Raw genomic sequence first — 27,293 nt, forward strand, 5'->3', positions numbered from 1 at the left:
TTACTCTGTGTGAATTGTAGTTATGTACTCTTTAGTCTGCTTTTATTTAAATACAATAATTTGCTTGAATTGAACCGTTTTATTGCCTCATCAAGATCGAAGTTCCCTGAAATCGTGTGATCTAAGCTACAAGCTTTGTTTTCTAGGAATTACTATTCAGTAATCTAAATACTACAGACACAGAAAATATTGTTCTTCCTGATCAGAAGATTAATATTTCTTGGAGTTTGTAAGAAGGGTATTTTTATTGATATTTGATAAGGGAGTCTAGCATCCAGTTCGCGGGACGAACAGATTGTCTAGATAACTTACATTAATTCTAGTAAAGATTACCTTTAAATGATTAAATATTCCCTCTTTGGGTAATTTAATATTTGTAAGCAATAAGCACATCATATTCATAGACTCATGAATATTCACTTCATTTGAGTTAATTATTCCCCAGAAAGTGATTGTTGCTACATACTTATAAAGCCCTGAATGGTTTAGCACCTCAGTATATGAACGAGCTCTTGTTACATTATAGTCCTCCACGTCCGCTGCGTTCTCAAAACTCTGGCAACTTGATAATACCTAGAATATCAAAGTCAACTGCGGGCGTTAGATCCTTCTCCTATTTAGCGCCCAAACTCTTGAATAACCTACCTAACATTGTTCGGGAGGCAGACACACTCTTGCAGTTTAAATCTAGATTAAAGACCCATCTCTTTAACCTGGCTTACACATAACATACATTAGTATACACTTCTAATATCCAAATCCATTAAAGGATTTTTAGGCTGCATTAATTAGGTAAACCGGAACCGGGAACACTTCCCATAACACCCGATGTACTTGCTACATCGTTAGAAAAATGGCATCTACACAGCAAAAAATCCAGAGTGAAATTAACTCTGCTGGGAGTACATGTGAGACCACACTCAAGAGTGCGAAAGTGTTAAAATATGAGTGTTAAATTAACACTGAATCAGAGTTAAAGTTAATGAGATAATTAAGTGATTAATTGAGTGATGATTGACCAGTATTGACGAGACCTGATGTTAACAAGCAGAATCAACAAAGACGAAAAGCACTATTTTAATGTCACCATTATAGTGGCCAATGTTTGCTTTAGTTGGGTTCTTGACCCTTAATATTTTAAAGTCAGATTTTGCTTGGCTGTTGTAATGGAGTTATAAAACAGACGGGCAAACAAAAAATATTGGTTTTCCTGAATCACTGAGTTAAACTTTCATTGTTGATTATTGTGGCCGAATGATTCTTCAGGCATAGGATTACCAGCATTTAAAATACAATCTGTAGAATTTCTTAAAAGTTGCTTGTTCAAAAATCTTTCAAAAAGAGTCCTTCATTTAGACATGCAAACATCAAGAATCAACCTGTGAACCTCAACGACGGTGACAATCATCAAAAGCATGTTGCAGGAGACTTGTGTTGCAGTGCATTCTGGGTCCCACCTATCAAAATTCATCCATGGCTCCCATGATGCACTGTGGCATGAATAAATTATTACCTGAATTGTCTTAGTAATTTCAATTATGTTTTAGGATTTAAAAAAGCTTGGTGATTCAGGTCAAATAATTATTATGTAAAAACATAACTAATATCACATAATCATGTTTTTAATTTTTGCTCGTCTCTCTATTACAACTGAGTTATAACAGCCAAACCAAATCTAATTTTAAAAACTTAAGGGTCAAGAGCCCAACTAAAGCAAACACTGACCACTATAATGGTGACATAAATTTTTTTTTTATTTTTGTCTTTGTTGATTCTGCTTGTTTACATCAGGTCTCGTCAATAATGGTCAATCATCACTCAGTTAATCACTTAATTATCTCATTAACTTTAACTCTGCTTCAGTGTTAATTTAACACTCCTATTTTAACACTTTCACACTCTTGAATGTGGTCTCACATGTACTCCCAGCAGAGTTGATTTCACTCTGGATTTTTTGCTGTGTATGCTCATATTAGTCTGTTTCTCTCTTATTCCGAGGTCACTGTAGCCACCAGATCCAGTCTGTATCCAAGTCAGAGGGTCACTGCAGTCACCCGGATCCAGTATGTATCCAGCCCAGATGGTGGATCAGCACCTAGAAAGGACCTCTACTGCCCTGAAAGACAGCGGATACCAGGACAACTAGAGCCCCAGAAACAGATCCCCTGTAAAGACCTTGTCTCAGACGACCACCGGGACAAGACCATAGGAAAAAGATGATTCTTCTGCACAATCTGACTTTGCTGCCGCCTGGAATTGAACTGCTGGTTTCATCTGTTCAGAGGAGAACTGGCACCCCGACTGAGCCTGGTTTCTCCCAAGGTTTTTCTCCATTCTGTCACCAATGGAGTTTTGGTTCCTTGCCGCTGTAGCCTCTGGCTTGCTTAGTTGGGGACACTTTATTTATAGCGATATCGTTGACTTGATTGCAAATTATTGCCCAGATACTATTTTAAACTGAACTGAGCTGCATGATGACATCACTGAATTCAATGATGAACTGCCTTTAACTGTCATTTTGCATTATTGACGCACTGTTTTCCTAATTAATGTTGTTCAGTTGCTTTGACGCAATCTTTTTTGTTTAAAGCGCTATATAAATAAGGGTGACTTGACTTGACTCCATTCAACTCATGGATGACATCATCCATGGTGGGAGTGATGTGGCGTTCACGTTGAATGGCGGTGTTGGCCTGTCTCATGTCGACACAGATTCTAACCTTGTCCGGATCCTTTGGCTTGGGTGGTGTCACGATGGGGGGAGACCCATGGTGTAGGGCCTGTGACTCTCCAATGATGTCGTCATCCTCGAGCCGTTTCAGCTCCTCTTCGACCTTCTGTCGGATGTGAAAGGGCACTCGCCTATGTGCCTAACAGGTTGGGTCAAGTCAAGTCAAGTCATCTTTATTTATATAGCGCTTTAAGCAAAAAAAGATTGCGTCAAAGCAACTGAACAACATTAATTAGGGGAAAACAGTGTCAATAATGCAAAATGACAGTTAAAGGCAGTTCATCATTGAATTCAGTGATGTCATCATGCAGCTCAGTTCAGTTTAAATAGTATCTGTGCAATAATTTGCAATCAAGTCAACTATATCGCTGTAAATTAAGTGTCCCCCAACTAAGCAAGTCAGAGGCGACAGCGGCAAGGAACCAAAACTCCATCAGTGACAGAATGGCGAGAAAACACCTTGGGAGAAACCAGGCTCAGTTGGGGGGCCAGTTCTCCTCTGGCCAGACGAAACCAGAAATTCATTCCAGGCTGCAGCAAAGTCAGATTGTGCAGAAGAATCATCTGTTTCCTGTGGTCTTGTCCCAGTGGTCGTCTGAGACAAGGTCTTTACAGGGGATCTGTCTCTGGGGCTCTAGTTGTGCCTGGTCTATGCTGTCTTTCAGGGCTGTAGAGGTCCTTTCTAGGTGCTGATCCACCATCTGGATACTGGATCCGGGTGACTGCAGTGACCCTCTGACTTGGATACAGACTGGATCTGGTGGCTACGGTGACCTCGGAATAAGAGAGAAACAGACTAATAGGAGCGTAGATGCCATTCTTCTAACGATGTAGCAAGTACATCGGGTGTTATGGGAAGTGTTCCCGGTTCCGGTTTACCTAATTAATGCAGCCTAAAAATCCTTTAACGGATTTGGATATTAGAAGTGCATTAGTATGTTATGTGTGAGCCAGGTTAAAGAGATGGGTCTTTAATCTAGATTTAAACTGCAAGAGTGTGTCTGCCTCCCGAACAATATTAGGTAGGTTATTCCAGAGTTTGGGCGCTAAATAGGAGAAGGATCTGCCGCCCGCAGTTGACTTTGATATTCTAGGTATTATCAAATTGCCAGAGTTTTGAGAACGGAGTGGATGTGGAGGACTATAATTTAACAAGAGCTCGTTCAAAAAATACTGAGGTGCTAAACCATTCAGGGCTTTATAAGTAATAAGCAAGATTTTAAAATCTATACGATGTTTGATAGGGAGCCAGTGCAGTGTTGACAGAACCGGGCTAATATGATCATACTTCCTGGTTCTAGTAAGAACTCTAGCTGCTGCATTTTGGACTAACTGGAGTTTGTTTACTAAGCGTGCAGAACAACCACCCAATAGAGCATTACAATAGTCTAACCTTGAGGTCATAAACGCATGGATTAACATTTGTGCATTTGACATTATGCAGAAATGATGTTTGTTGGGTGAATGTCAGTGTTGATGTGAAGCTTTACCTGAAAGTCTTTCAGCACGCCAATGCCCTCGAACAGCTCTGGGTGTTTCTGTACTAACTCATCTGCTACTGTTTGGCTGGTTGTAGCAGACACAGTGTTAATGATCTTGATGAGGCCTAGCTCTTTAGCTGTGTTGTAGCCTAGCAGAGAGCAGCTATCACCCTTCATTACATAGAACTCGGCTGTGGTTTTACTATTATATGTCTCTGTGCTACATGTGAATGCACCGGTTATGGGCAGTGGTTCAGTGTTGCCATATGGAAATATCTTTATATCAGCTGGGCTGAGCTGTGGGCATGGTCTCAGTGTACGGAGGACCGATTCACTAATAATGTTCACACCAGCCCCGGAATCAATCATTGCTGCAATCTTTACACCATTAAGCCAAACGTGTGTGCGTGGTTGAGTGGTATTCTTATTGCTACTGGCAGCAAATACATAAGCTTCATCACTACTAGACGAGTCATGTGTGGTACTATGTGTTGTGCTGGTGATGTTATACACTTTCTTGTGCATTTTGTGTTGCTTACTGTTGTCTCTGTGTTTTATTTCAAAGTCTTTTCCAGGTGTTCTTTGTTTTGCCCTGCACTGCTTGGCAAAGTGGTTTAGTTTCCCGCATGCTTTACAGTCTTTTCCTTTCGCTGGGTAGTTTCCATCATGTGGATAATTTCCACCGCAATTCCTGCACTGGACGTTAGGCTTGGCTCTCCTGGCGCGTCGGCTGGTAGCTGTTCGCCCATTCTGATGCACTGCATTCACTGATGCAGCTACACTCTGTTCCATGCCGGCTGCTTGTTGCTCAGACAGTTCTAAAGTTCTCCCATATTCGAGAAGGTCATCCAGGCTGTTTCCGGGTTCTCTGAACGCTCTTCTACGCAGCCTGGTTGAACTGCAGCTTTGGATCAGCTGTGCTTTAATTTCATGGTTTACGTCGGCAAATTCACAGTTCTTTGCTAGCATGCGTAGTCTGGTACAGTATGTGTCTAGGTTCTCGCCCGGCTGTTGCACTGCCTTTCGGAATATACAGGTCCTTCTCAAAAAATTAGCATATTGTGATAAAAGTTCATTATTTTCCATAATGTAATGATAAAAATTAAACTTTCATATATTTTAGATTCATTGCACACCAACTGAAATATTTGAGGTCTTTTATTGTTTTTAATACTGATGATTTTGGCATACAGCTCATGAAAACCCAAAATTCCTATCTCAAAAAATTAGCATATCATGAAAAGGTTCTCTAAACGAGCTATTAACCTAATCATCTGAATCAACTAATTAACTCTAAACACCTGCAAAAGATTCCTGAGGCTTTTAAAAACTCCCAGCCTGGTTCATTACTCAAAACCGCAATCATGGGTAAGACTGCCGACCTGACTGCTGTCCAGAAGGCCATCATTGACACCCTCAAGCGAGAGGGTAAGACACAGAAAGAAATTTCTGAACGAATAGGCTGTTCCCAGAGTGCTGTATCAAGGCACCTCAGTGGGAATTCTGTGGGAAGGAAAAAGTGTGGCAAAAAACGCTGCACAACGAGAAGAGGTGACCGGACCCTGAGGAAGATTGTGGAGAAGGACTGATACCAGACCTTGGGGGACCTGCGGAAGCAGTGGACTGAGTCTGGAGTAGAAACATCCAGAGCCACCGTGCATAGGCGTGTGCTTTTGAACCAGAAACAGCGGCAGAAGCGCCTGACCTGGGCTACAGAGAAGCAGCACTGGACTGTTGCTCAGTGGTCCAAAGTACTTTTTTCGGATGAAAGCAAATTTTGCATGTCATTCGGAAATCAAGGTGCCAGAGTCTGGAGGAAGACTGGGTAGAAGGAAATGCCAAAATGCCTGAAGTCCAGTGTCAAGTACCCACAGTCAGTGATGGTCTGGGGTGCCATGTCAACTGCTGGTGTTGGTCCACTGTGTTTTATCAAGGGCAGGGTCAGTGCAGACTTTCACTCTTGGCTTATTGAGTAAGTGATTGTCTGGGGTGCCATGTCAACTGCTGGTGTTGGTCCAAACAAAATTTAAAGTGCAAGAACCCAAACAAAAAGTCCAACCTCAGGTCAAGATCCCCAACTAAAGCAAGTATTGAAACACTGACCTTTTTTTGTATTAAAAACACTTTTCTTTTATTGTCGGAGGATGAATGAAATATGCTACACTGCTACACAGGAACAATCCCCCGTGTATAATGGTGACACACAAATGGTGAGATTTTCTCGTTGAGTGGTGATTCTGCTTGTTAACATATAGGTGCGTTAGTCTTCAATAAGGTTTTGGTCAATCATAGCACCAGAGGAAAAATAATCTACTAATTATCTCATTAACTTCAATGAGAAATACAAAACCGCTTCAGTGTTAGATGTTTTTAAAAACACTGCTTCAGAGTTTATATGAGTCCACACTCAGAGTGTTAAATTAACACTGGGGATTTTGCTGTGTAATTTTTTTTTGTTTGGGTCAATTTTGGGTTTTTTTGATTGATGTTTGGGATTTTGTTGTGTGTATTTTTATTTTAAAGACCTGAAATATTTCAGTTGGTGTGCAACGAATCGTAAAAATATATAAAGTTTAATTTTTATCATTACATTATGGAAAATAATTGAATTATTTTAATCACAATACTGCTCAGAATATTTTTGAGAAGGACCTGTATATACTTGATACTGGACGTGCCAAAAATCTTTTTTAGGCGTAAAATAAATATTTCAGTTGGTGTGCCTAGCTTCAGCTTAACGTCAGCAACCTTATCTTGCTGAGAAGGCTGCTGCTAACGTGTCATAGATCAGTCATGCACGCTTGCTCTCTGCTAACGTGTCATAGATGTCATGCACGCGCTCTCCCGCCAAGTGCAGTAGTAATGCTTTCTGCCTCGCATCTCCGGTAATGTTTACTGCTGTAATATAGTTCTCAAATCTTTGTATCCATTTTGTCCAGCGTGGTCCTACTGAACTCGGATCCGTTTCGGTATTGAAGGCTGGCAGAGCGACAGTGTTTCCAAGAGACATCTATTTTTTTTTTTTTTTTTTTTTTTTTTAGCCTTTGTCGTTGTTTATCCTCGTCGCCAATGTGATGTCCTCATTCAGGTATTAGGCAAGAACCTGACGTATATACTCAGTATGCTTTACTGTGATAACATATTAGAAAGTTCTTACATAGACAGCCATCATCCCTTGCGGGCTTAGTGCTAGCATTCTGTTGTTTTCATAACGTAAGATTGCCGGCGTACCACCGTGCATCAATGTCGTAAAACATCAATGTCGTTAACTTCATACTGCATATCCTAAACACTACACATACGATGTTAGTACTGTGAACTTATTTCATTTGAGTCCACTGAGAAGAAATATTTCTTAATATAAAACTGCAAACACTTAATGTGCAATAGTAAAATAACTAAAAACATGACATTAACTCAAATCACTGCAATTCATTGTCAGCTACAGCACACATTAATGTGCTGAAGTACTTAACACAGAGATCAGCACTGTATCAGCAACTCCACATTTACTATCTTTATATAAAGCAGCAGAACATCAGTGTTTGTGGCTCATCATTTACTGAAGCACAGACTCTACTCTCCAGCACAATGGTGAACCACAAAACTACACTAAATTAACAGATCTATCTTGTGCAAAAACACATTAATACAGTTGAGTTCAGTATTTACTCTCCTTATAAGTGCATGACTTTGTTCATTAACTTTTTTTCTATGGATGTTCACAAATATTTTAGTCAAATTAACTTTTTTTTTCATTTGATAAATCTGACTTTTATGTTTTACAGTATATTGCTGTTTTTTTCCTTGACTTAACGGCAACAAACTGTAGAAAAACAGTTATTTACTGGCAGCACAGGTGCCAGTAAATAACTGTTTTTCTACAGTTTGTTTCCTGTAAATTAATTACAGTTTATTACTGTTAAATTATGTTTCATGCTGTTTTTTCTTCATCTTAACATTTATAATGTGTCCACATTACAGAGTGTTAGAGTAACACAATCAGTTAAGTTAATGAGATAATACTATGATTAATTGATGATTGAGCATTAGTGATGAACACATGCTATTAACAAACAGATTCACTGAAGGAAAGAGAATCACAAGAACTACAACTGACTTCAGCCACAGCCTTAAATGAAATCAACTGAATTAAAAGAATACATCAAATCTCTCAAGATCTGATTAAACAACTCCTAAAACAGCTTCACCAGATTCACATTACTAACCAGAATGACTTTATTTCTGTCAGATGTCTATAGAAGTTCTTATTGAGAGTTACAGAGGTTTAGGTGTTTTTTTCACTACCATGATGGAGATCAGTGTTTACTTTAGTTGTGCTCTTGAACTGTGACTTTTCAACACTAAGGTTTTTTTTGCTTGCTGTAGTAATGTGTCTTTGGAACTTGTTATAGCAGAAAAATCAGCATCAAAAAACAACCGAAGAAAGTTCAGGTATTGTTGTTTATAGAATAATAAGAACAAACATTCTCTTATTTTTGATCCAATGCTGTGTCCCTTCTCTTACTGAGTATTGATACTAGACGAAAAGGAACACTGCTGAAATGAAAGACTTAAGAAAAATCACTCATAAAAAAAAAAAACCTTTGTTAAAATTTAGACAGACGCATCAAGAATCAGCGTATGAATCACAACAATGGTGACAATCCACAAAATAAATAAACAGATAAGTTCTGAACATCACAAAACATGCTACTAAAACTTAAGACAAAAGCAAAAATACAAGCACATTGTATGAATTCAAGAAAATAAGTGGACAATTCATGGGCATGATTTATTCATGCCGCAATGCATGCTGGGAGTCATGGATGAGTTTTGTCCTGTGCTGGTACCCAGCATGCATTGCATCATGAACCTTTTGATTGTCACCATTGTTGAGATTCATATGCTGATTGTTGATGTCTCTCTTTGAGTGTTAATGATATTGAAGTGCACAATCATTTGACAGCCACAATCACTTGAACACCAACATAAATGTTTCTGAAACAGATGTAACAATCAAACACAACTTAAAGATCAAGGATAAGGAGCCCAACTAAAGAAAAAAACTGATCTCCACAATTGTAAAGTTAAACGAAACAATAAAACATTATCGTCTAAATCTCTGTAACTTTCAGTAAGATCTTTTGATCTCTGATCTGACAGAAATAAAGTCAGTTTGGTTAGTAATGCATGAAGCTGGTAAAGCTGTCTATTGAGTTGTTTAAATCTTCAGTTGATTTCATCCAAGGCTGTGGCTGAAGTCAATTGTAGTTCTTGTGTTTGTCTTGTTTCTCTTTTCTTCAGCGATTCTGCTCGTTAACAACAGCTGTTCATCAGTGTCTGAATTCACTCATTAGTTTTCATTCTCTCTGTCAGGTGGACTATATTAGTAAACTCCTGTAGGGAATAGTGAATGAGGGTGTAGGGTGTGATTTGAAACAGAGTGTCAACATTGAAAGCTGTTAATTTACGATATATAGCAGCAGGCTACTTTCTCGGAAATTATGAATATTACCCAGAATGCACTGTTTTAAAGGAAAACAGCATGTTACTGTCAAAATTTGGCCGTTTTTTTACAGCGATTTTTAACAGTGTATATATAAATATATTCTAATAGTGACATTAATAATAAATACCATAATTCCATATATACACAGTGTTAGTAACTGTAAGTGTCGTGTGTCAAATTCAAATGGTTTAATTGTTGGTTATCACTTTATATCAGCGGCGAAAGTGGCAAGCTCATTAGCGTTGTGGGGGTGACACCAGTCCAGTCCAGCTGTTCTCACACAATGTGCAGGTTAATCAGGTAGCTGGGTTTCATTGGCTTTTGGTGTTTGTGTCCCATGTGCTTAAGTAAAGCTGTGGCAATTAAAAGATACCCACAAGACAAGGTGTGGGTATATATACAGGTTAAAGCACAAACTGGAAAAGTTTGGGTAATCCCAATGGCCAATCAATCAAGGTCTACTTTTCCTTTCCTCTACAGCCAATCACGGGCCCCCTCCATCTTCGGGCCCTGGGGCTCCTGCCCTGCCTAGCCCTTATGTTAACGGGATGCTCTACCCCAAAATGAAAATTTTGTCATTAACCCTCTGGGGTCTAAGGGGGTTTTGGAGGCCTGGAGAAGTGCTGACATGCCCTGACCTTTGTGCTTATTTTCAGTTGCTTATCAACTTATACATGGCTAAAGTCTGAAAACACTGTATTCAGTACAAACTGGGCTACAATAATGTGTAAATAGCACATATGTACATGATTGTGTTTTTGAGAAAACAATGTTTATGCGTGGTTAATGAAAAACTACAATTTTGAAGTCACTGAAATAAGGTCATAAAACACATACAGAACATTTGTTCACAAGACTGTAGAAAATTTTATGTTTTGTTATAGAATTTTTGCTTCAAAATGATGTGAAAATCATCTTGTTTACTCGCTCACAGAAAACATTAGATTGATTTAAATTTTCTAAGACACTTTTTTATTCGAAAGGGCATATGCGTGTAGGCGTGATTGACCATGAATATTAGTGTGATTCACACCTGAGAAGAATAATGAGCCTTTCAGCCAGGTGTGTGACCAAGAGGGAAGAGTTACAAAAAGAATCTGAGGACAAATGTACACAGCAAAATCCCCAGTGTTAATTTAACACTCTGAGTGTGGACTCATATAAACACCGAAGTAGTGTTAAAAGTAACACTGAAGCAGTGTTAAAGTTAATGAGATAATTAGGTGATTAATTGAGTGATGATTGATCATTATTGAAGACACCTGATCTTAACAAGCAGAATCACCAAACGAGAAAAACACAATTTGTGTGTCACCGTTATAGTGGTCAGTGTTTGCTTTAGTTGGGATCTTGACCCTTGACTTTTTAACATTAAATTGTGTTTGGCTGATATAACTGAGTTATAACAGACAGATAAACCAAGAGTAAAAGTCATCAGGTTGTGATGATTATGTTTTAATGTAATCGTTATGTGACCTGAATCACTGAACTCACTCAGAGTCTTTTCTCTGAATTATATTTCCTTGATTGAATATGACAACTTTTGATGCCACAGTGAAAAAGTCTGTATCTGCTATACATTTTGTAAGGGTCCCTTGCAAACTGTTCAGATTTTTTTTTCAAGATTCATTATTTTAGGCACACACAGACATCAAGAATCAGTGTATGAATCTCAACAACGGTGACAAACAGCATATTCAGATAAACAGATTAACTCTGAACATCACAAAACTAAATACTAAAAAAAACGGCAAAAATGATGAGTTTTTATTGGTTATAACATGCTTTTTTGATGGTCACCATTGTTGTGATGCTCACGCTGATTCTTGATGTCTGTGTGTCTAAATAAAAACTTATTTATTTATCATATAGCTGTAACTGTAACATCTGATTAGGACAAAATGCAAGGTCTTGTATTTTTCGTTTAACTTATGTAATAAATAAAGACAGTCCAACTCAAGTATGCAGACCCAAAACATAACCAACAACACATGATCACATTTCCTCTGGTTTGTCTGTCTGTTATAACTCAGTTACCACAGCCACACAAAACCTAAAGTTAACCTCTTAAGGGTCAAGATCCCAACTAAAGCTAATACTGACCACTATAATGGTGACACACAAATGGTGATTTTCTCGTTTGTGATTCTGCTTTGTTATTATCAGGTGTCTTCAATAATAGTCAATCATCACTCAATCAAACAACTTATTATCTCATTAACTTTAACACTGCTTCAGAGTTACTTTTAACACTACTTCGGTGTTTATACACTGTAAAACCCGACAAGTAACTTAACTCAAACCGTTTGAGTAAACAGATATCCTTAAAAACCTGACAAGTTAGGTTTACTCAAACCATTTGAGGAAACCGATTGCCTTAAACCATTTAAGTTTTAAAACTAACTGTAAAACCCGAGAAGTAACGTAACTCAAACCTTTTGTATAAACAAATATCCTTAAAAAACATGACAAGTTGGGTTTACTCAAACCGTTGGAGGAAACCGATTGCCTTTAAACCATTTAAGTTTTAAAACTTAACAGTTATGAGTACTCTGAACTTAATTCAGTTGAGTTCACTGAAAGAAGATATACTTTGCAATTATGTAATCAAGTGATTAATTAAGTGCTGATTGAGCTTTAGTGATGAACAGCTGCTGTTAACAAACAGAATTACTGAAGAAAAGAGAGAAAGGAACTACAACTGACTTCAGACACAGCCTCACTAAAACCTGACAAGTTATGTTAACTCAAACCGTTTGAGGAAACCGATTGCCTTAAACCCTTTTAAGTTTTAAAACCAATAGTTGTGAGTACTCTGAACTTAATTCAGTTGAGTTCACTGAAAGAAGATATACATTGCAATTAATAATTAAGTGATTAATTGAGTGATAATTGTGAATTAGTGATGAACAGCTGCTGTTAACAAACAGAATTACTGAAGAAAAGAGAAACACAAGAACTACAACTGACTTCAGACACAGCCTTAGATAAAATAAACTGAAATAAAATACATTAAATCTCTCAAGATCTGATTAAACAACCCCACAAACAGCATCACCAGCTCCACTTTTTAATAACCAGACTGACTTTTATTTCTTTCAGACGTCTACAGAAGATCTGATTGAAAATTAACTAAGGTTTAGATGTTGATTTATTGTTTCATTTGAAGTAACCATGTTAGAGATCAGTGTTTGCTTTAGTTGGGCTCTTGACCCTTGATTCCTGTCTTAGTTTTTTCTTTGGCTGTTGTAACCATTTGTTGTAACTCAAAAGCCCAGAGAAAATATCATCTGGTGTTATACACACACTCACACTCTTAGAAACTGCTTTTATCTAAAGCAACTTACAGTGCACTCAGGTTAGCATTTTTTTTATTTAACCTGTACCTAGATGTTGGTTGTTATACTGTATATTGGTGATGATAATCATTGATTATTGAACTGTTTGGAGTAGGTGTTGTGTAATTAGTTGGATTGATTACAGTAAAAGTGATTCTAAAAGCGAGTGGTTCTATGATAATCAGTTAATATAAAGAATTTTCCAAACAGTTTGGTTTTCTGTGATGTCACTTAGTCACACACAGACATCAAAAATCAGCATATGAACCTCAACAATGGTGACCATAAAAAAAAACAAAAAAAAACAACAACAATGCAGCAGAGCATGCTGGGAGCCATGGATGAGTTGGAGAGATGGACTACAATAGAAAAAAGTACCCAGCATGCATTTCAAGCATGTTGTTTTTTTTTTTCGTAACCATTGTTTGAGGTTCATATTCTGATTCTTGATGTCTGTGTGTGACTAATTGCCGCCATAGAAGACCAAACTGGTTTGGAAAGTCCTTTATATTAACTGATTATGAAAGAACCACTGACTTTTTTAATGGCTTTCATTGTATTCAAACTGAACTAACTATAGAACACCTATTTGTAAGATTTTGAAACTCTGAACAGGTTCCATTCATTGATGTTTATCATCACCAATATGCTGTATAACAACCAATACCTAATCATATTTCTCTGGGTTTTTGAGTTATAATAAACATGTTTCAAAACCACAGGGTTACAACCTCCCCAAAAAAAAATAATCTAAGACAGAAATCAAGGGTCAAGAGCACAACTAAAGCAACACTGATCTCTAACATGGTTACTTCAAATGAAAACAAAAATCAAAATCTAAACCTTAGTTAATTCTCAAATAAGATTTTTGTAGACGTCTGGCAGTTAAAGTCATCAGGTTACTAATAAGTGGAGCTGGTGATGATGCTGTGTTTAACAGCAGCTGTTCATCACTAATGCTCAATCAGCACTTAAATTAATCACTTGATTACATAATTGCAAAGTTTTAAAACTTACATGGTTTAAGTAAAGACAATCTGTTTATTCAAACGGTTTGAGTTACTGTGACTTGTCAGGTTTTACAGTGTATGAGTCCACACTCAGAGTGTTAAATTAACACTGGGGATTTTGCTGTGTATATATTTTTAGGTTTGTAGATTATTTCGAATATATTTAATTTTCCCACAAAATAACTTGAGATTCACTTGCAGTTAAACAGTTTATTAGGAACAATCAAAGCTGACTTTCACAACTGAATTTTTAGTATTATTACTCCAGTCACATGATCCTTCAGAAATCATTCTAATATTCTGATTTGCTACTGAAAAAAAAAACATTTAATATTATTATTATCATTAATGTTGAAAAGAGCTGAGAAAATTTTTTTCTATAATTTTTTTTTTTTTTTTTTAATGAATTGAAAGAACAGCATGGTTTGTAACATGATTATTGTATTTATCTTCACTTGTGTGCTAAATAAAAGTTTTAATTTCTATATATACTGACTCCAAGCTTTAGAATTTTATAGTGTATATTGTTACACTTGGAGTAAGACTGGAGTAATTATGCTGAAAATTTAGCTTTGATCACAGGAATAAATTAAATTTGAAAATATATTCAAATAGAAAGCAGTTATTTTAAATAGTACAAATATTTCACAATATTACTGCTTTACACCGGATTCCAAATTATTATGCAAGTGATACATCAATAGGATTTTGGTACAATAAAGAGTCAGATTTTTGTTTGTGTGGTTTTTCAAATCTTTTTAGATAACTGGCATCAGTCTCAGACAGAAATATGGTGAGGAAGAAAGATCTTTCTGAAGATGAAAAGTATGAAAAAATGCAATGTCTTGCAAAAGGCATCAAGACAAACAATATTTTGTGAAAAGCAAATAGAAATTATTGAACTGTCAAAAGATTTTTGAGTGACTTAGAGCACAGAAGATCTTGGTCAGATAAAGATTTATTAAGGAAAGTTTCTGTCAAACAAATAAACTGTATTGTAATATCAGCTGTAAAAAAGCCAGTGCTGAGTAGCAGACAGGTGTTTGAAGCTACTGGAGTCTCAAGATCCTCTCCATGCAAACTGACAATTGAGCGTAAAGCTGCGTTTCAGTCACTGCTAACCAAACCTCACAAAGAGAAATCTGCACAGTGGCTGTAGAAACACATTTTCAAACTGTTTAGCACAATGGTTTTCATGTAGCATGGGATAGTGTGTTACCCTGCATGAAAATGCTTTTATTTCCGAGAGCACTATTCTTCATTTTATACCACAGCAGAAAATGGTCAGTTATGAACTCCACATATCTTGGAGAAGTAATTTTGACACCCTAAAATGACCTTACATCTCACTTCCCAATATTCCAACCCAAATCATCACCCACCACCTCCTTGCTGATGTTTCAGTCTCATTGGAATATGATGGCCATTCATCAACTATCCGAAATCCATTTATCTGGACTAAGTGAATAAAACTATTTATAAACAAGCCTTCATGTGTTTCTACAGCCACTGTGCAGGTTTCTCTTTGTGAGGTTTGGTTAGCAGTGACTTAAACGCAGCTTTACGTACAACTGTCAGTCTGCATGGAGAGGATCTTGAGACTCCAGTAGTTTCAAACATCTGTCTGCTGCTCAGCAGTGGCTTTTTTACAGCTGATATTACAATACAGTTGATTTGTTTGACAGAAACTTTGCTTAATAAATCTTTATCTGACCAAGATCTTCTGTGCTCTAAGTCACTCACAAATCTTTTGACAGTTCAATAATCTCTATTTGCTTTTCACAAAATATTGTTTGTTTTGATGCCTTTTGCAAGACATTTCATTTTTTTCATACTTTTCATCTTCAGGAAGATCTTTCTTCCTCACCATATTTCATGAGAACTGTGACTTGCTTAATTTGGAACAACCTCTTCAAGTAGGGTTTCCATTTACCTAAGAAGACCTGGCAAACTATTGACCAAACCTGTCTGAGATTGATACCAGTTATCTAAAAAGATGTGAAAAACCACACTGACAAAATCTGGCTCTTTACTGTACCAAAATTATATTTATATATCACTTGCATAATAATTTGGAACACAGTGTAAATACAACTTTATGTATTTTGGATCAAATAATTGCAAGCTTGGTGAGCAGAAGTTCAATTCTTTACAAAAAACATGAAAAATCTTACTGTTCAAAAGCTTTTGACTGGTACTGTATCACGTTGAAATATATAAATGAACATCACCTACCTAGCATTTACAAAGTGTATATTGTTTACAGTATGTGCTCTGAAGGACATGTAAGAATTACAGAACGACAAACACTTTGATCTTCTGAGACATACAATAGACACACAGTGCATTAACATATAGACATCTGTTCCCTCATCTCACTGAGAGAAAATGCAGGGAATGCTTCTCTCACATATGCAACAGTTCCTTGATCTCCCGAGAAACAGACAATACAAACAAACACAGGCATCTTCGAGACACCCCACAGAGTGGAGGTGCAGGAAACGCCTCTCTCACATATGCAGTAGTTCCTTCTCATCCCTTTCCTTCCCCTCACTCACACTCTAAAAAATGCTGGGTTAAATATAACCCAGCGCTGGGTTAAAAAGGGACCCAGCGGTTGGCAGAGGTATAAATTCCAGGGGTCAGAAAGTAAAAGTCCTGCCATATGTTTATTCCACCCATGAACTCAGCAAGCTGTTTTAACCAGAGGAGAACCAAGTCATTCCTTTCAAGTCACAAGCAAGTCTCGAATTAAATCCCAAGTCCTCAAAGAGTTAAAGTTAATGATATAATTAAGTGATTAATTAAATGATGATTGCACATTAGTGATGAACATTTGCTGTTAACAATCAACATCATTGAAGAAAAGTGAAACACAAGAACTACAACTGACTTCAGCCACAGCTTTAGATGAAATCAACTGAATTTTTTTTAAACACACACAAGATGCCACCATAACTGTGGTCAAGGTTTGCTTTAATTAGTCTCTTGACCCTTTTAATAATTCAAAGTAGTTTGTTTCTAAGCGGTTGCAATATTATTTCACAGCAAACATTTGTGCATTGCTGAATCAAAAGCTTGAAGTAACTTGTGATTTCTGCTAATAACTCATGATATGTGAACATCATAAAGGGGTCTCTCTCTTTGGTTAATTAACTGACATTCAGGTACTGCAAAAAAAAAAAAGCCTATTAAACAAATATGTCAGTATTGAACAAAATTTTAAAAAAAAGCAGTATTAACTCAGGCTTTTAGACATGAACACTTATCATACGATCCTCAACAGTGGTGACAATAATTTTTCATACTGCAGTGCATGATGGGAGTTTTACTGGGAGGTGTTACCCAGCATGCATTGCATCATGAAGCAGTTTGTTGATTGTCACCATTATTGAAATTCGTATACTGGTTCTTGATGTCTGAGTCTGTCTAAATAGCACAGTAGTTAATTTTTTTTTTGTGTGTATTATATATATGTATATATATATATATATATATTTTTTTTTTTTTATTCATTCACTATATCTATTAGAACAACACACTTTGCTGTAGATTCAGAGAGTTCATAGTGCTAAACATATAAATAGAAGAAAATCATTTTGAGTGAAATCATGCCAGCTCATGAGGCTTATTTCAGTACATATAAACAGCTAATATCTTATCATTGTACAACACCACACACATTTCTACAAAGAGATCTAACACAGCAAGTCAAGGGTCAAGAGTCCAACTAAAGCAAACACTGATCTTCATGATGGTTGCATCACTTTAACCAATAAAACATCAACATCTGATCTTCTGTAATTCTCAATAACAGCAGGTGTGCATCACTAACACACAATCATCATTTATTTAGTCACTTAATTATCTTATCAACCTTTAACTCTTTGGGGACTTGAGATTTGACTTAAGACTCGTTTGTGACTTGAAAGGAATTATTTGGTTCCTCCTCTGGTGAAATCAGCTGCTGAGTTCATGAGTGGAACAAAAATATGTCAGGACTTTTACTCTTTGGCCCCTGGACTACCCACCTCTGGTCAAAATAACCCAACCGCTGGGTCAAAACAACCCAACTGCTGGGTTGGTCCCTTTTTAACCCAGCATTTTTTAGAGTGCATCCTCCCTCCATTTGGCTCACTCAGAATGGTGAATAGTAGAATATAATGGTCTACATTAATGCAAGTGATATTTACAGTCATGTTTGGTGTCATTTGAATTGTCTCAGGGTGACTGGTACAATGGTCTCAGTTTAACAGGAAGTAGACTAAAAGGTAATACAGATCCTAAGAGTTAAGATAAATTTTGCTTACTGTAATGGGAGTGCCCTTTCCCAGGGTCTTCCATGTAAATTACCTTCTGTTCCCATTGAGCCACCCAGCTCTGGGACCTGGCTTAATGCAAATTCCAATTGTTAGTTCCTGTCTCCATCTCGGGGATGTTTTTCTTGGTCTGCGGTACTTAAAGAAATGTTGCAAGACGATCAGGGCGATTCTGTAGCCAGAAAGCCCGTAGTGTGGTGTGTGTCTCTGCACTGCATATTTGAAGGTTGAATTTTTTTTTTTTATTTAAAATTTTGTGTGTGGACTCATATAAACACTGAAGTAGTGTTAAAGTTAATGAGATAATTAGGTGATTAATTGAGTGATGATTGACCATTATTGAAGACACCTGATGTTAACAAGCAGAATCACTAAACGAGAAAATCACAATTTGTGTGTCACCATTATAGTGGTCAGTGTTTGCTTTAGTTGCACTGTAAAACCCGACAAGTAACTTAACTCAAACCGTTTGAGTAAACAGATATCCTTAAAAACCTGACAAGTTAGGTTTACTCAAACCGTTTGAGGAAACCGATTGCCTTTAAACCATTTTAAGTTTTAAAACTAACACACTGTAAAACCCGACAAGTAACGTAACTCAAACCTTTTGTGTAAACAAAATATCCTTAAAAACATGATAAGTTGGGTTTACTCAAACCGTTTGAGGAAACCGATTGCCTTAAACCATTAAAGTTTTAAAAACTTAACAGTTATGAGTACTCTGAACTTAATTCAGTTGAGTTCACTGAAAGAAGATATACATTGCAATTAATAATTAAGTGATTAATTGAGTGATAATTGATCATTAGTGATGACCACCTGCTGTTAACAAACAGAATTACTGAAGAAAAGAGAGAAAGGAACTACAACTGACTTCAGACACAGCCTCACTAAAACCTGACAAGTTATGTTAACTCAAACCGTTTGAGGAAACCGATTGCCTTAAACCATTTAAGTTTTAAAACTTAATAGTTGTGAGTACTTGAACTTAATTCAGTGAGTTCACTGAAAGAAGATATACATTGCAATTAAATAATAGCATTAAGTGATTAATTGAGTGATAATTGTGAATTAGTGATGAACAGCTGCTGTTAACACAAACAGAATTACTGAAGAAAAAGAGAAACACAAGAACTACAACTGACTTGACACAGCCTTAGATAAAATAAACTGAAATAAAAATACATTAAATCTCTCAAGATCTGATTAAACAACCCCACCAAACAGCATCAACAGCTCCACTTATTAATAACCAGACTGACTTTATTTCTGTCAGACGTCTACAGAAGATCTGATTGAGAATTAACTAAGGTTTATATGTTGATTTATGTTTTCATTTAAAGTAACCATGTTAGAGATCAGTGTTTGCTTTAGTTGGGTTCTTGACCCTTGTTTTCTGTCTTAGTTTTTTCTTTGGCTGTTGTAACCATTTGTTGTAACTCAAAAGCCCAGAGAAAATATCATCAGGTGTTATACACACACTCTTAGAAACCGCTTTTATCCAAAGCAACTTACAGTGCATTCAGGGTGGCATTTTTTTTAAATCTAACCTGTACCTAGATGTTGGTTGTTATACTGTGTATTGGTGATGACAATCATTGATTATTGAACTGTGTTGGGGGTTGGAATCTCTGATGAAATAGGTGTTGTGTAATTAGTTGGATTGATTACAGTAAAAGTGATTCTAAAAGCCAGTGGTTCTGTGATAATCAGTTAATATAAAGAACTTTCCAAACAGTTTGGTTTTCTGTGGTGTCAATTAGTCACACACAGACATCAATAATCAGCATATTATGAACCTCAACAATAGTGACCATAAAAAATAAATAAAAAAAAACAATGCAGCAGAGCATGCTGGGAGCTATGGATGAGTTTTGTACTACAATAGTACCCAGCATGCATTGCAGCATGTTTTTTTTTTTTTTTTTTTTTCGTAACCATTGTTGAGGTTCATATTCTGATTATTGATGTCTGTGTGTGACTAATTGACACCATAGAAGACCAAACTGTTTGGAAAATCCTTTATGTTAACTGATTATGAAAGAACCACTTTTTGAATGGTTTTCATTGTAATCAACTGATCTAACTATAGAACACCTATTTAGTCAGTTTTTGGAGTCTGAACAGCTTCATATTTGATGATTATCATCACCAATATGCTGTATAACAACCAATACCTGATCATATTTTCTTTGGGTTTTTTGAGTTATAACAAACATGTTTCAAAAAACACATGGTTACAACGTACAAAAAAAAAAAATAATCTAAGACAGAAATCAAGGGTCAAGAGCCCAACTTAAGCAAACACTGATCTCTAACATGGTTACTTCAAATGAAACAATAAATCAACATCTAAACCTTAGTTAATTCTCAATAAGATCTTCTGTAGACGTCTGACAGAAATAAAGTCAGTCTGGTTACTAATAAGTGGAGATGTGATGCTGTTTGTTAACAGCAGCTGTCATCACTAATGCTCAATCAGCACTTAATTAATCACTTGATTACATAATTGCAAAGTTTTAAAACTTACATGGTTTAAGTAAAGGCAATCTGTTTACTCAAACGTTTTGAGTTACTATGACTTGTCAGGTTTTACAGTGTGGGATCTTGACCCTTGACTTTTTAACATTAAATTTTGTTGGGCTGATATAACTGAGTTATAACAGACAGCTAAACCAAGAGTAAAAGTCATCGGGTTTTGATGATTATGTTTTAATGTAATCGTTATGTGACCTGAATCATTGAACTCACTCAGAGTCTTTTCTCTGAATTATATTTCTTTGAGTGAATATAGCAACTTTTGATACCACAGTGAAAAGTCTGCATCTGCTATACATTTTGTAAGGGTCCCTTGCAAACTGTTCTGATTTTTTTTTTCAAAATTCATTATTTTAGGCACACACAGACATCAAGAATCAGTGTATGAATCTCAGCAACGGTGACAAACAGCATATTCAGATAAACAGATCAAAATGTGCACACAAATTGTGATTGTATTCTTTGGTGATTCTGCTTGTTATTATAAGGTGTCTTCAATAATAGTCAATCATCACTTAATCAAACAACTTATTATCTCATTAACTTCAACACTGCTTCAGTGTTACATTTAACACTACTTCAGTGTTTATATGAGTCCACACTCAGAGTGTTAAATTAACACTGGGGATTTTGCTGTGTATGTATTTTCCTGAAGTCAGGTATGCATCCTTTACTCTTAGATTTATCCTTGGGAATTTGATGTCTTGTATTGATTTGATAACTTGAATTGGCATAATACATATTTACCTGACTGATAATAAATTGTTACATTTGATTATATTCTGTTTTACTCTGTAATTATTGACTCTAGTAGATTACGCTGTATCCTTGTTACCGCATTTCCTGGGTCAGGTTAGTACCGGACTAAAATTCAATTGATGGAGCATAGGGCACACCAACTGTATCTTTAGAGATCAGGTATTAGTTCAAGTGTACTTAGATTGTAAGTGCTTATAAGGAATTTTCGTTTAGGTCAACTGAATGTTGTTCAACCAAACTAAATAGGGTGAGCCTAACCTCTGTTTACTGTAATATTACTCTAGCTAAGTGTACATGGGGAAACCATGGCATGACCATACCAAAACTACTATCAGGGAAAGTAATGTTGGTCGGCTTATATCTACAGTATCGTGATTGTGACATCTGACTAGAAATAATGTTGCTTTATTCAAGTGTGTACAAATCTATGGGGGCTAATTAAAAGTACTTTTAGAATGAGCAAGCATAGGAGCAGCTGTCTAAAGTATTAGCCAATTACCTCTGTCTAACAAAGACTTACGAGAATGTGACCGTAAGATACGCTAAGGCCAAAGCGATATCTTTGAGCGACATGAGCACCCGAATGAACAGGTATAATAATATTAAAGAATAAACAGAATAATCAAATGTAAGAATAATAATACTTAGAGACAGACAAACAACCAATTTGCCTTTCAACCTAAATTCGAGGTCATATAAAAATGTAGTCAGATTTGAGTTTAACTTAAATCTTATAACTCTGCACGCTGAAAAGACCGAACACTCAAGAAACTTTCAGCCAGCACTGGATACCTTCCTTGGGCCAAGTGCATGGACCTTACAGACATAAAACATTTTTGAAGAGACACATGGGAGTGTGTGCCTTGCTTGGTCTTAGCTGTGTTCCAGGTTCCTGAGAGGGCTGCTTATTTGCATTGGCTTGCTTTGCAACAGGTTCTCTTGCAATGTTATCCTCACATCTGAAATAAAAAGTAAGTATGTTTTTTGTTTAAATAAATTAAATTATTTATTTTATTTTTTTTTTTGGTGATTGTTGTTATAATTTATAGAAAAAAAAGAACACATTTACCACATAGCACACATATTATCAGTAATATTTACAGCTTACTTGATAGATTTACACCTCAGAGGATCCCGGGTATAACACATTCAAAATATTTACACCAGAGCAGATATTCATGAACAGAAGCTTAGATACATTCATAAACACAAGCATCATTCTTACTGACATTAGGCTAGTAACATTATAACTCATATTTTTTTTTTAATTACGTATTGCTGTTTATGTTATAGAACATTAAAAAAAATACACACACAAAAAAACATCCTGGCATCGTGAGACCCCAAGTGCTGTGCTGTGCTGTGAATGAAACTTTATAATGTTTCACTTGATTATACATTTAGTCAGGAATTAAAGTTTGAAAAAAGTCTAACTAGTAATGTGTACAAGTTATGTGAAAACTAATACAAGTAGGTTAATAAAAAAAAATACTTACTCATGTTTATGATCTCTGCTGGATCAAGCCGCTGCATCAATAATCCAAAGGTAATCCAAAGCTTCTTGAGGTGAATTCTGTTTTATTTGTCATAGCGAGCCTTTTCTGAGGGGAATTCTGTCTTATTCCTCTCAGCACGAAGCGAAAAGTCACATTTAAAACACTCGCTGCTTTGTTTGCTCTGATGTGGGCAGTTACCTGCCGCGAGCTTCACGTGGATGATTGTAATATCAATAGTGCGCTTAGCGCGTGGGCATGGTCACATTACATATAATGAAGGGAGACGTGAAAGACTGGACATTGCGTTGGTTTCATATGGATTACTTTATCACAGAATATTTGTTTTCAATAAGACTTGCTTAGTTTAAAATAGACATGTCAAGCTTTCTATAGATATATCTCTCATGTCTCTGTTTTGAGTATTTGCTGAGTTACAGTTAATTTTAATAATGCATTTCTAAATGAAGATCACCGCAGACCAAGGTGGCAGACAGCGCACCCGGTTTGTTTTCTTTATTTTCTAAATGCACAAAGTTTTGTTGTTATTATGTGTGTATACAAATAGTAGACCCTTTCCAGATTCGATTAATGTATTGCTCTTATCTGTATTATCAAAACCGAAAGTGTAATTTAAGTTATTTTCAGTGTTATCAGGAGAAGATGCCACAAAACGCGTATCCGCGTTAGTCGACCCCAGAGGGTTAATCACTTAACCCCATGTCGTTCCAAACCCGTAAAAGCTCAGTTCGTCAGAACACCAAGTTAAGATGTTTTGGATGAAAACAGGGAGGCCTGTGACTGTCCCATAGACTGTAAATAACAGTGTCAAGGTCCATAAAAGGTATAAAAGTCATCGTCAGAATACTCCATCTGCCATCAGACGTGCAATCTGGTTTATATGAAGCGACGAGAACACTTTTTGTAAGCAAAGAAAACAAAATTAACGACTTTATTCAACAATTCCTTTTCAACAGTCTCCTCTGTGTTTCTCCATATCATGTATGCTGTGTATGCTCCTCTGTATCATCCGCGCCACAAGGACGCGCTGTTTCTACATCTATTTAGCTTTGATTTAAAAGAAAACAGCGCATCCTTGTGGCGTGGAAAATATCTTAAATTGTGTTCAGAAGACAAACAGAGCTTTTATGTGTTTGGAACGATATGGGGGTAAGTGATTAATGACAAAATTATCATTTTGGGGTGGAGTGTCCCTTTAATCCGGCCCTGAACAGCAGTACTTCAGCATGACACAGCACAAAGTACTACAGCTGTAGTGCAAGCTTTGTAGACCATTTTGTCTGTTTCCTACAGAAGATGATATTTATATTCAATATTCAACATATTATTTGCAGAAATATTTGTACTTATACTTGCTAGGTAACAGTTCCTGGTGCATTCACAAATGTGGTTAAGACATACTTTTTTAACATTTCAGTGCAAGGGCAAATTAAAATCCTACCTGCAGCATTAGCTCGCAGTCTTCCCGGCCAACAAAGATCATTTCCCGTGGCAGACGGTGACGAGTACCAGAGCTGCTGACCAGGAACCACGATGTCACGCTCATCTTTGTTTCTCAGAGAAACACCTTTGCATCCTGTGACATAAAACATAAAAACAAGACATGAAAGACTGTGTTATTTAATACTTTAATATAATGGGGAGAACACAGTCATGTAAACTCCGTCCTTGTCATGTCAAATTACATGAGCTTATGATATTAGTATGAATTAAACACTAATAGGTTAAAGGAAAGTACTGTGTTAATTTATTTTCATTTACCGGGAAATTTCATTTAGCTTATTGTGTTAATACCCATAAGGACATATTTCACATTATTTAGTTTTTGAGAGAATTTATTTTATATAAATAAAATTAGACCGAATAAAAATGTACCACAGTTCATTATAACACAAAAGTTAAATTCAATGCGGCACAACCATTAGCCAAAACCATGTATTTACACCCTTAATAATAAATCTTTTTGACCCATACCCAACAAATAATCTGAGTGTATTCTACAGTACCTGAAAAGCTATTACAGGTTAATTTGATGAAAGTATTATAAATGAAATATAGATTTTTGGAATTTTAGACACCACTGAGAATTCACTGTAGGTGCTTCTCAATAAATGAGAACGTCATGGAAAAGTTAATTTCAGTAATTCAACTCAAATTGTCAAACTTGTGTATTAAATAAATTAAATGCACACAGACTGAAGTAATTTAAGCCTTTGGTTCTTTTAATTGTAATGATTTTGGCTCACATTTAACAAAAACCCACCAATTCATCTCAACAAATTAGAATACTTTATAAGACCAATAACAATTTTTTTTGTGTGAATTCTTGGCCTTCTGGAAAGTATGTTCATTTACTGTACATGTACTCAATACTTGGTAGGGGCTCCTTTTGCTTTATTTACTGCCTCAATTTGGCGTGGCATGGAGGTGATCAGTTTGTGGCACTACTGAGGTGGTATGGAAGCCCAGGTTTCTTTGACAGTGGCCTTTAGCTCATCTGCAATTTTTGGTCTGTTGTTTCTCATTTTCCTCTTGACAATAAGAGGATTTTCCCCATAGATTCTCTCTGGGGTTCAGGTCTGGTGAGTTTGCTGGCCAGTCAAGCACACCAACACAATGGTCATTTAACCAACTTTTGGTGCTTTTGGCAGTGTGGGCAGGTGCCAAATCCTGTTGGAAAATGAAATCAGCATCTTCAAAAAGCTAGTCAGCAGAAGGAAGTATGAACTGCTCCACAAATCTTGGTAAACGGGTGCAGTGACTTTGCTTTTCAAAAAACACAATGGACCAACACCAGCAGATAACATTGCAACCCAAATCATCACAGACTGTAGAAACTTAACACTGGACTTCAATCAACTTGGGCTATGAGCTTCTCCACCCTTCCTCCAGACTCTAGGACCTTGGTTTCCAAATGAAATACAAAATTTTTCTCATCTGAAAAGAGGACTTTGGACCACTGGGCAACAGTCCAGTTCTTCTTCTCCTTAGCCCAGGTAAGACGCCTCAGGAGTGGCTTAACAAGAGGAATACGACAACTGTAGCCAATTTCCTTGACACATCTGTGTGTGGTGGCTCTTGATGCCTTGACCCCAGCCTCAGTCTGTTACTTGTGAAGTTCACTCAAATTCTTGAATCGATTTTGCTTGACAATCCTCATAAGGCTGCGGTTCTCTTGGTTGGTTGTGCATCTTTTTCTTCAACACTTTTTCCTTCCACTCAACTTTCTGTTAACATCCTTGGATACAGCACTCTGTGAACAGCCAGCTTCTTTGGCAATGAATATTTGTGGCTTCCTAGTTAAGGGTGTCAATGATTGTCTTCTGGACAACTGTCAGATCAGCAGTCTTCCCCATGACTGTGTAGCCTAGTGAACCAAACTGAGAGACCATTTTGAAGGCTCGGGAAACCTTTGCAGGTGTTTTTAGTTGATTAGTTGATTGGCATGTTACCATACTCTTATTTTTTGAGATAGTGAATTGGTGGGTTTTTGTTAAATGTGAGCCAAAATCATCACAATTAAAAGAACCTAAGACTTAAATAAATTCAATGCAAACAGACTGAAGTAGTTTAATATACGAGTTTCACACTTTGAGTTGAATTACTGAAATTACTGAAATAACTTTTCCACGACATTCTAATTTATTGAGAAGCACCTGTAGTCATTATTTAATCCTCACAATTGTACAGAACTTCATGTACCCCAAGAGAGAGCTACAGAAATAACGTGTTCTTGTTTTAACTGAAGTTCGGTTTGTGCAGATGTTCTCCACAAAATGGATGCTTAACTGTTGCAAATTTGCTGACAGTTAAACATGTTATTAGATAAGACAGCTGTCTAGACATGTTATGTCGGAATAATAGTTTTAAGAGGATTTTTCTTGAAAAAGTACCTGTTTTATAATCATGAGAGAAGGGGAAATCTCATAATTCAGATTTACACTGCAGATAAAAAAAATATATATTTTTAAAAATTATCTCTTTATATATACTATATATATATGCCACAGACGTACATTCTGCGAAGCATTGTTGATAGATGAATTTGGACAGAACACACTTTGATATTTATTTCAGTAGGCCTGCACAGA

General features: G+C 36.5%; 1 protein-coding gene across 5 annotated transcripts in view; it reads right to left on the reverse strand.

The window, feature by feature from the left end:
* Positions 1 to 27,293, reverse strand: part of LOC109112868 (centrosomal protein of 170 kDa protein B-like) — a 125,564-nt gene that overhangs the window by 97,284 nt on the left and 987 nt on the right. For all 5 annotated transcript variants that reach the window (XR_006162715.1, XM_042777382.1, XM_042777384.1 and 2 more), the window contains exon 2: positions 24,644 to 24,778. Coding sequence is in view for 4 of the 5 variants with exons in the window: in XM_042777382.1 (XP_042633316.1) it covers positions 24,644 to 24,748 (105 nt within the window). In the remaining variant the exon portion in view is untranslated. The remainder of the gene's footprint in view (positions 1 to 24,643; positions 24,779 to 27,293) is intronic.

This window comes from Cyprinus carpio, chromosome A20 (assembly GCF_018340385.1).
Source record: "Cyprinus carpio isolate SPL01 chromosome A20, ASM1834038v1, whole genome shotgun sequence".
Lineage (NCBI taxonomy): Eukaryota > Metazoa > Chordata > Actinopteri > Cypriniformes > Cyprinidae > Cyprinus > Cyprinus carpio.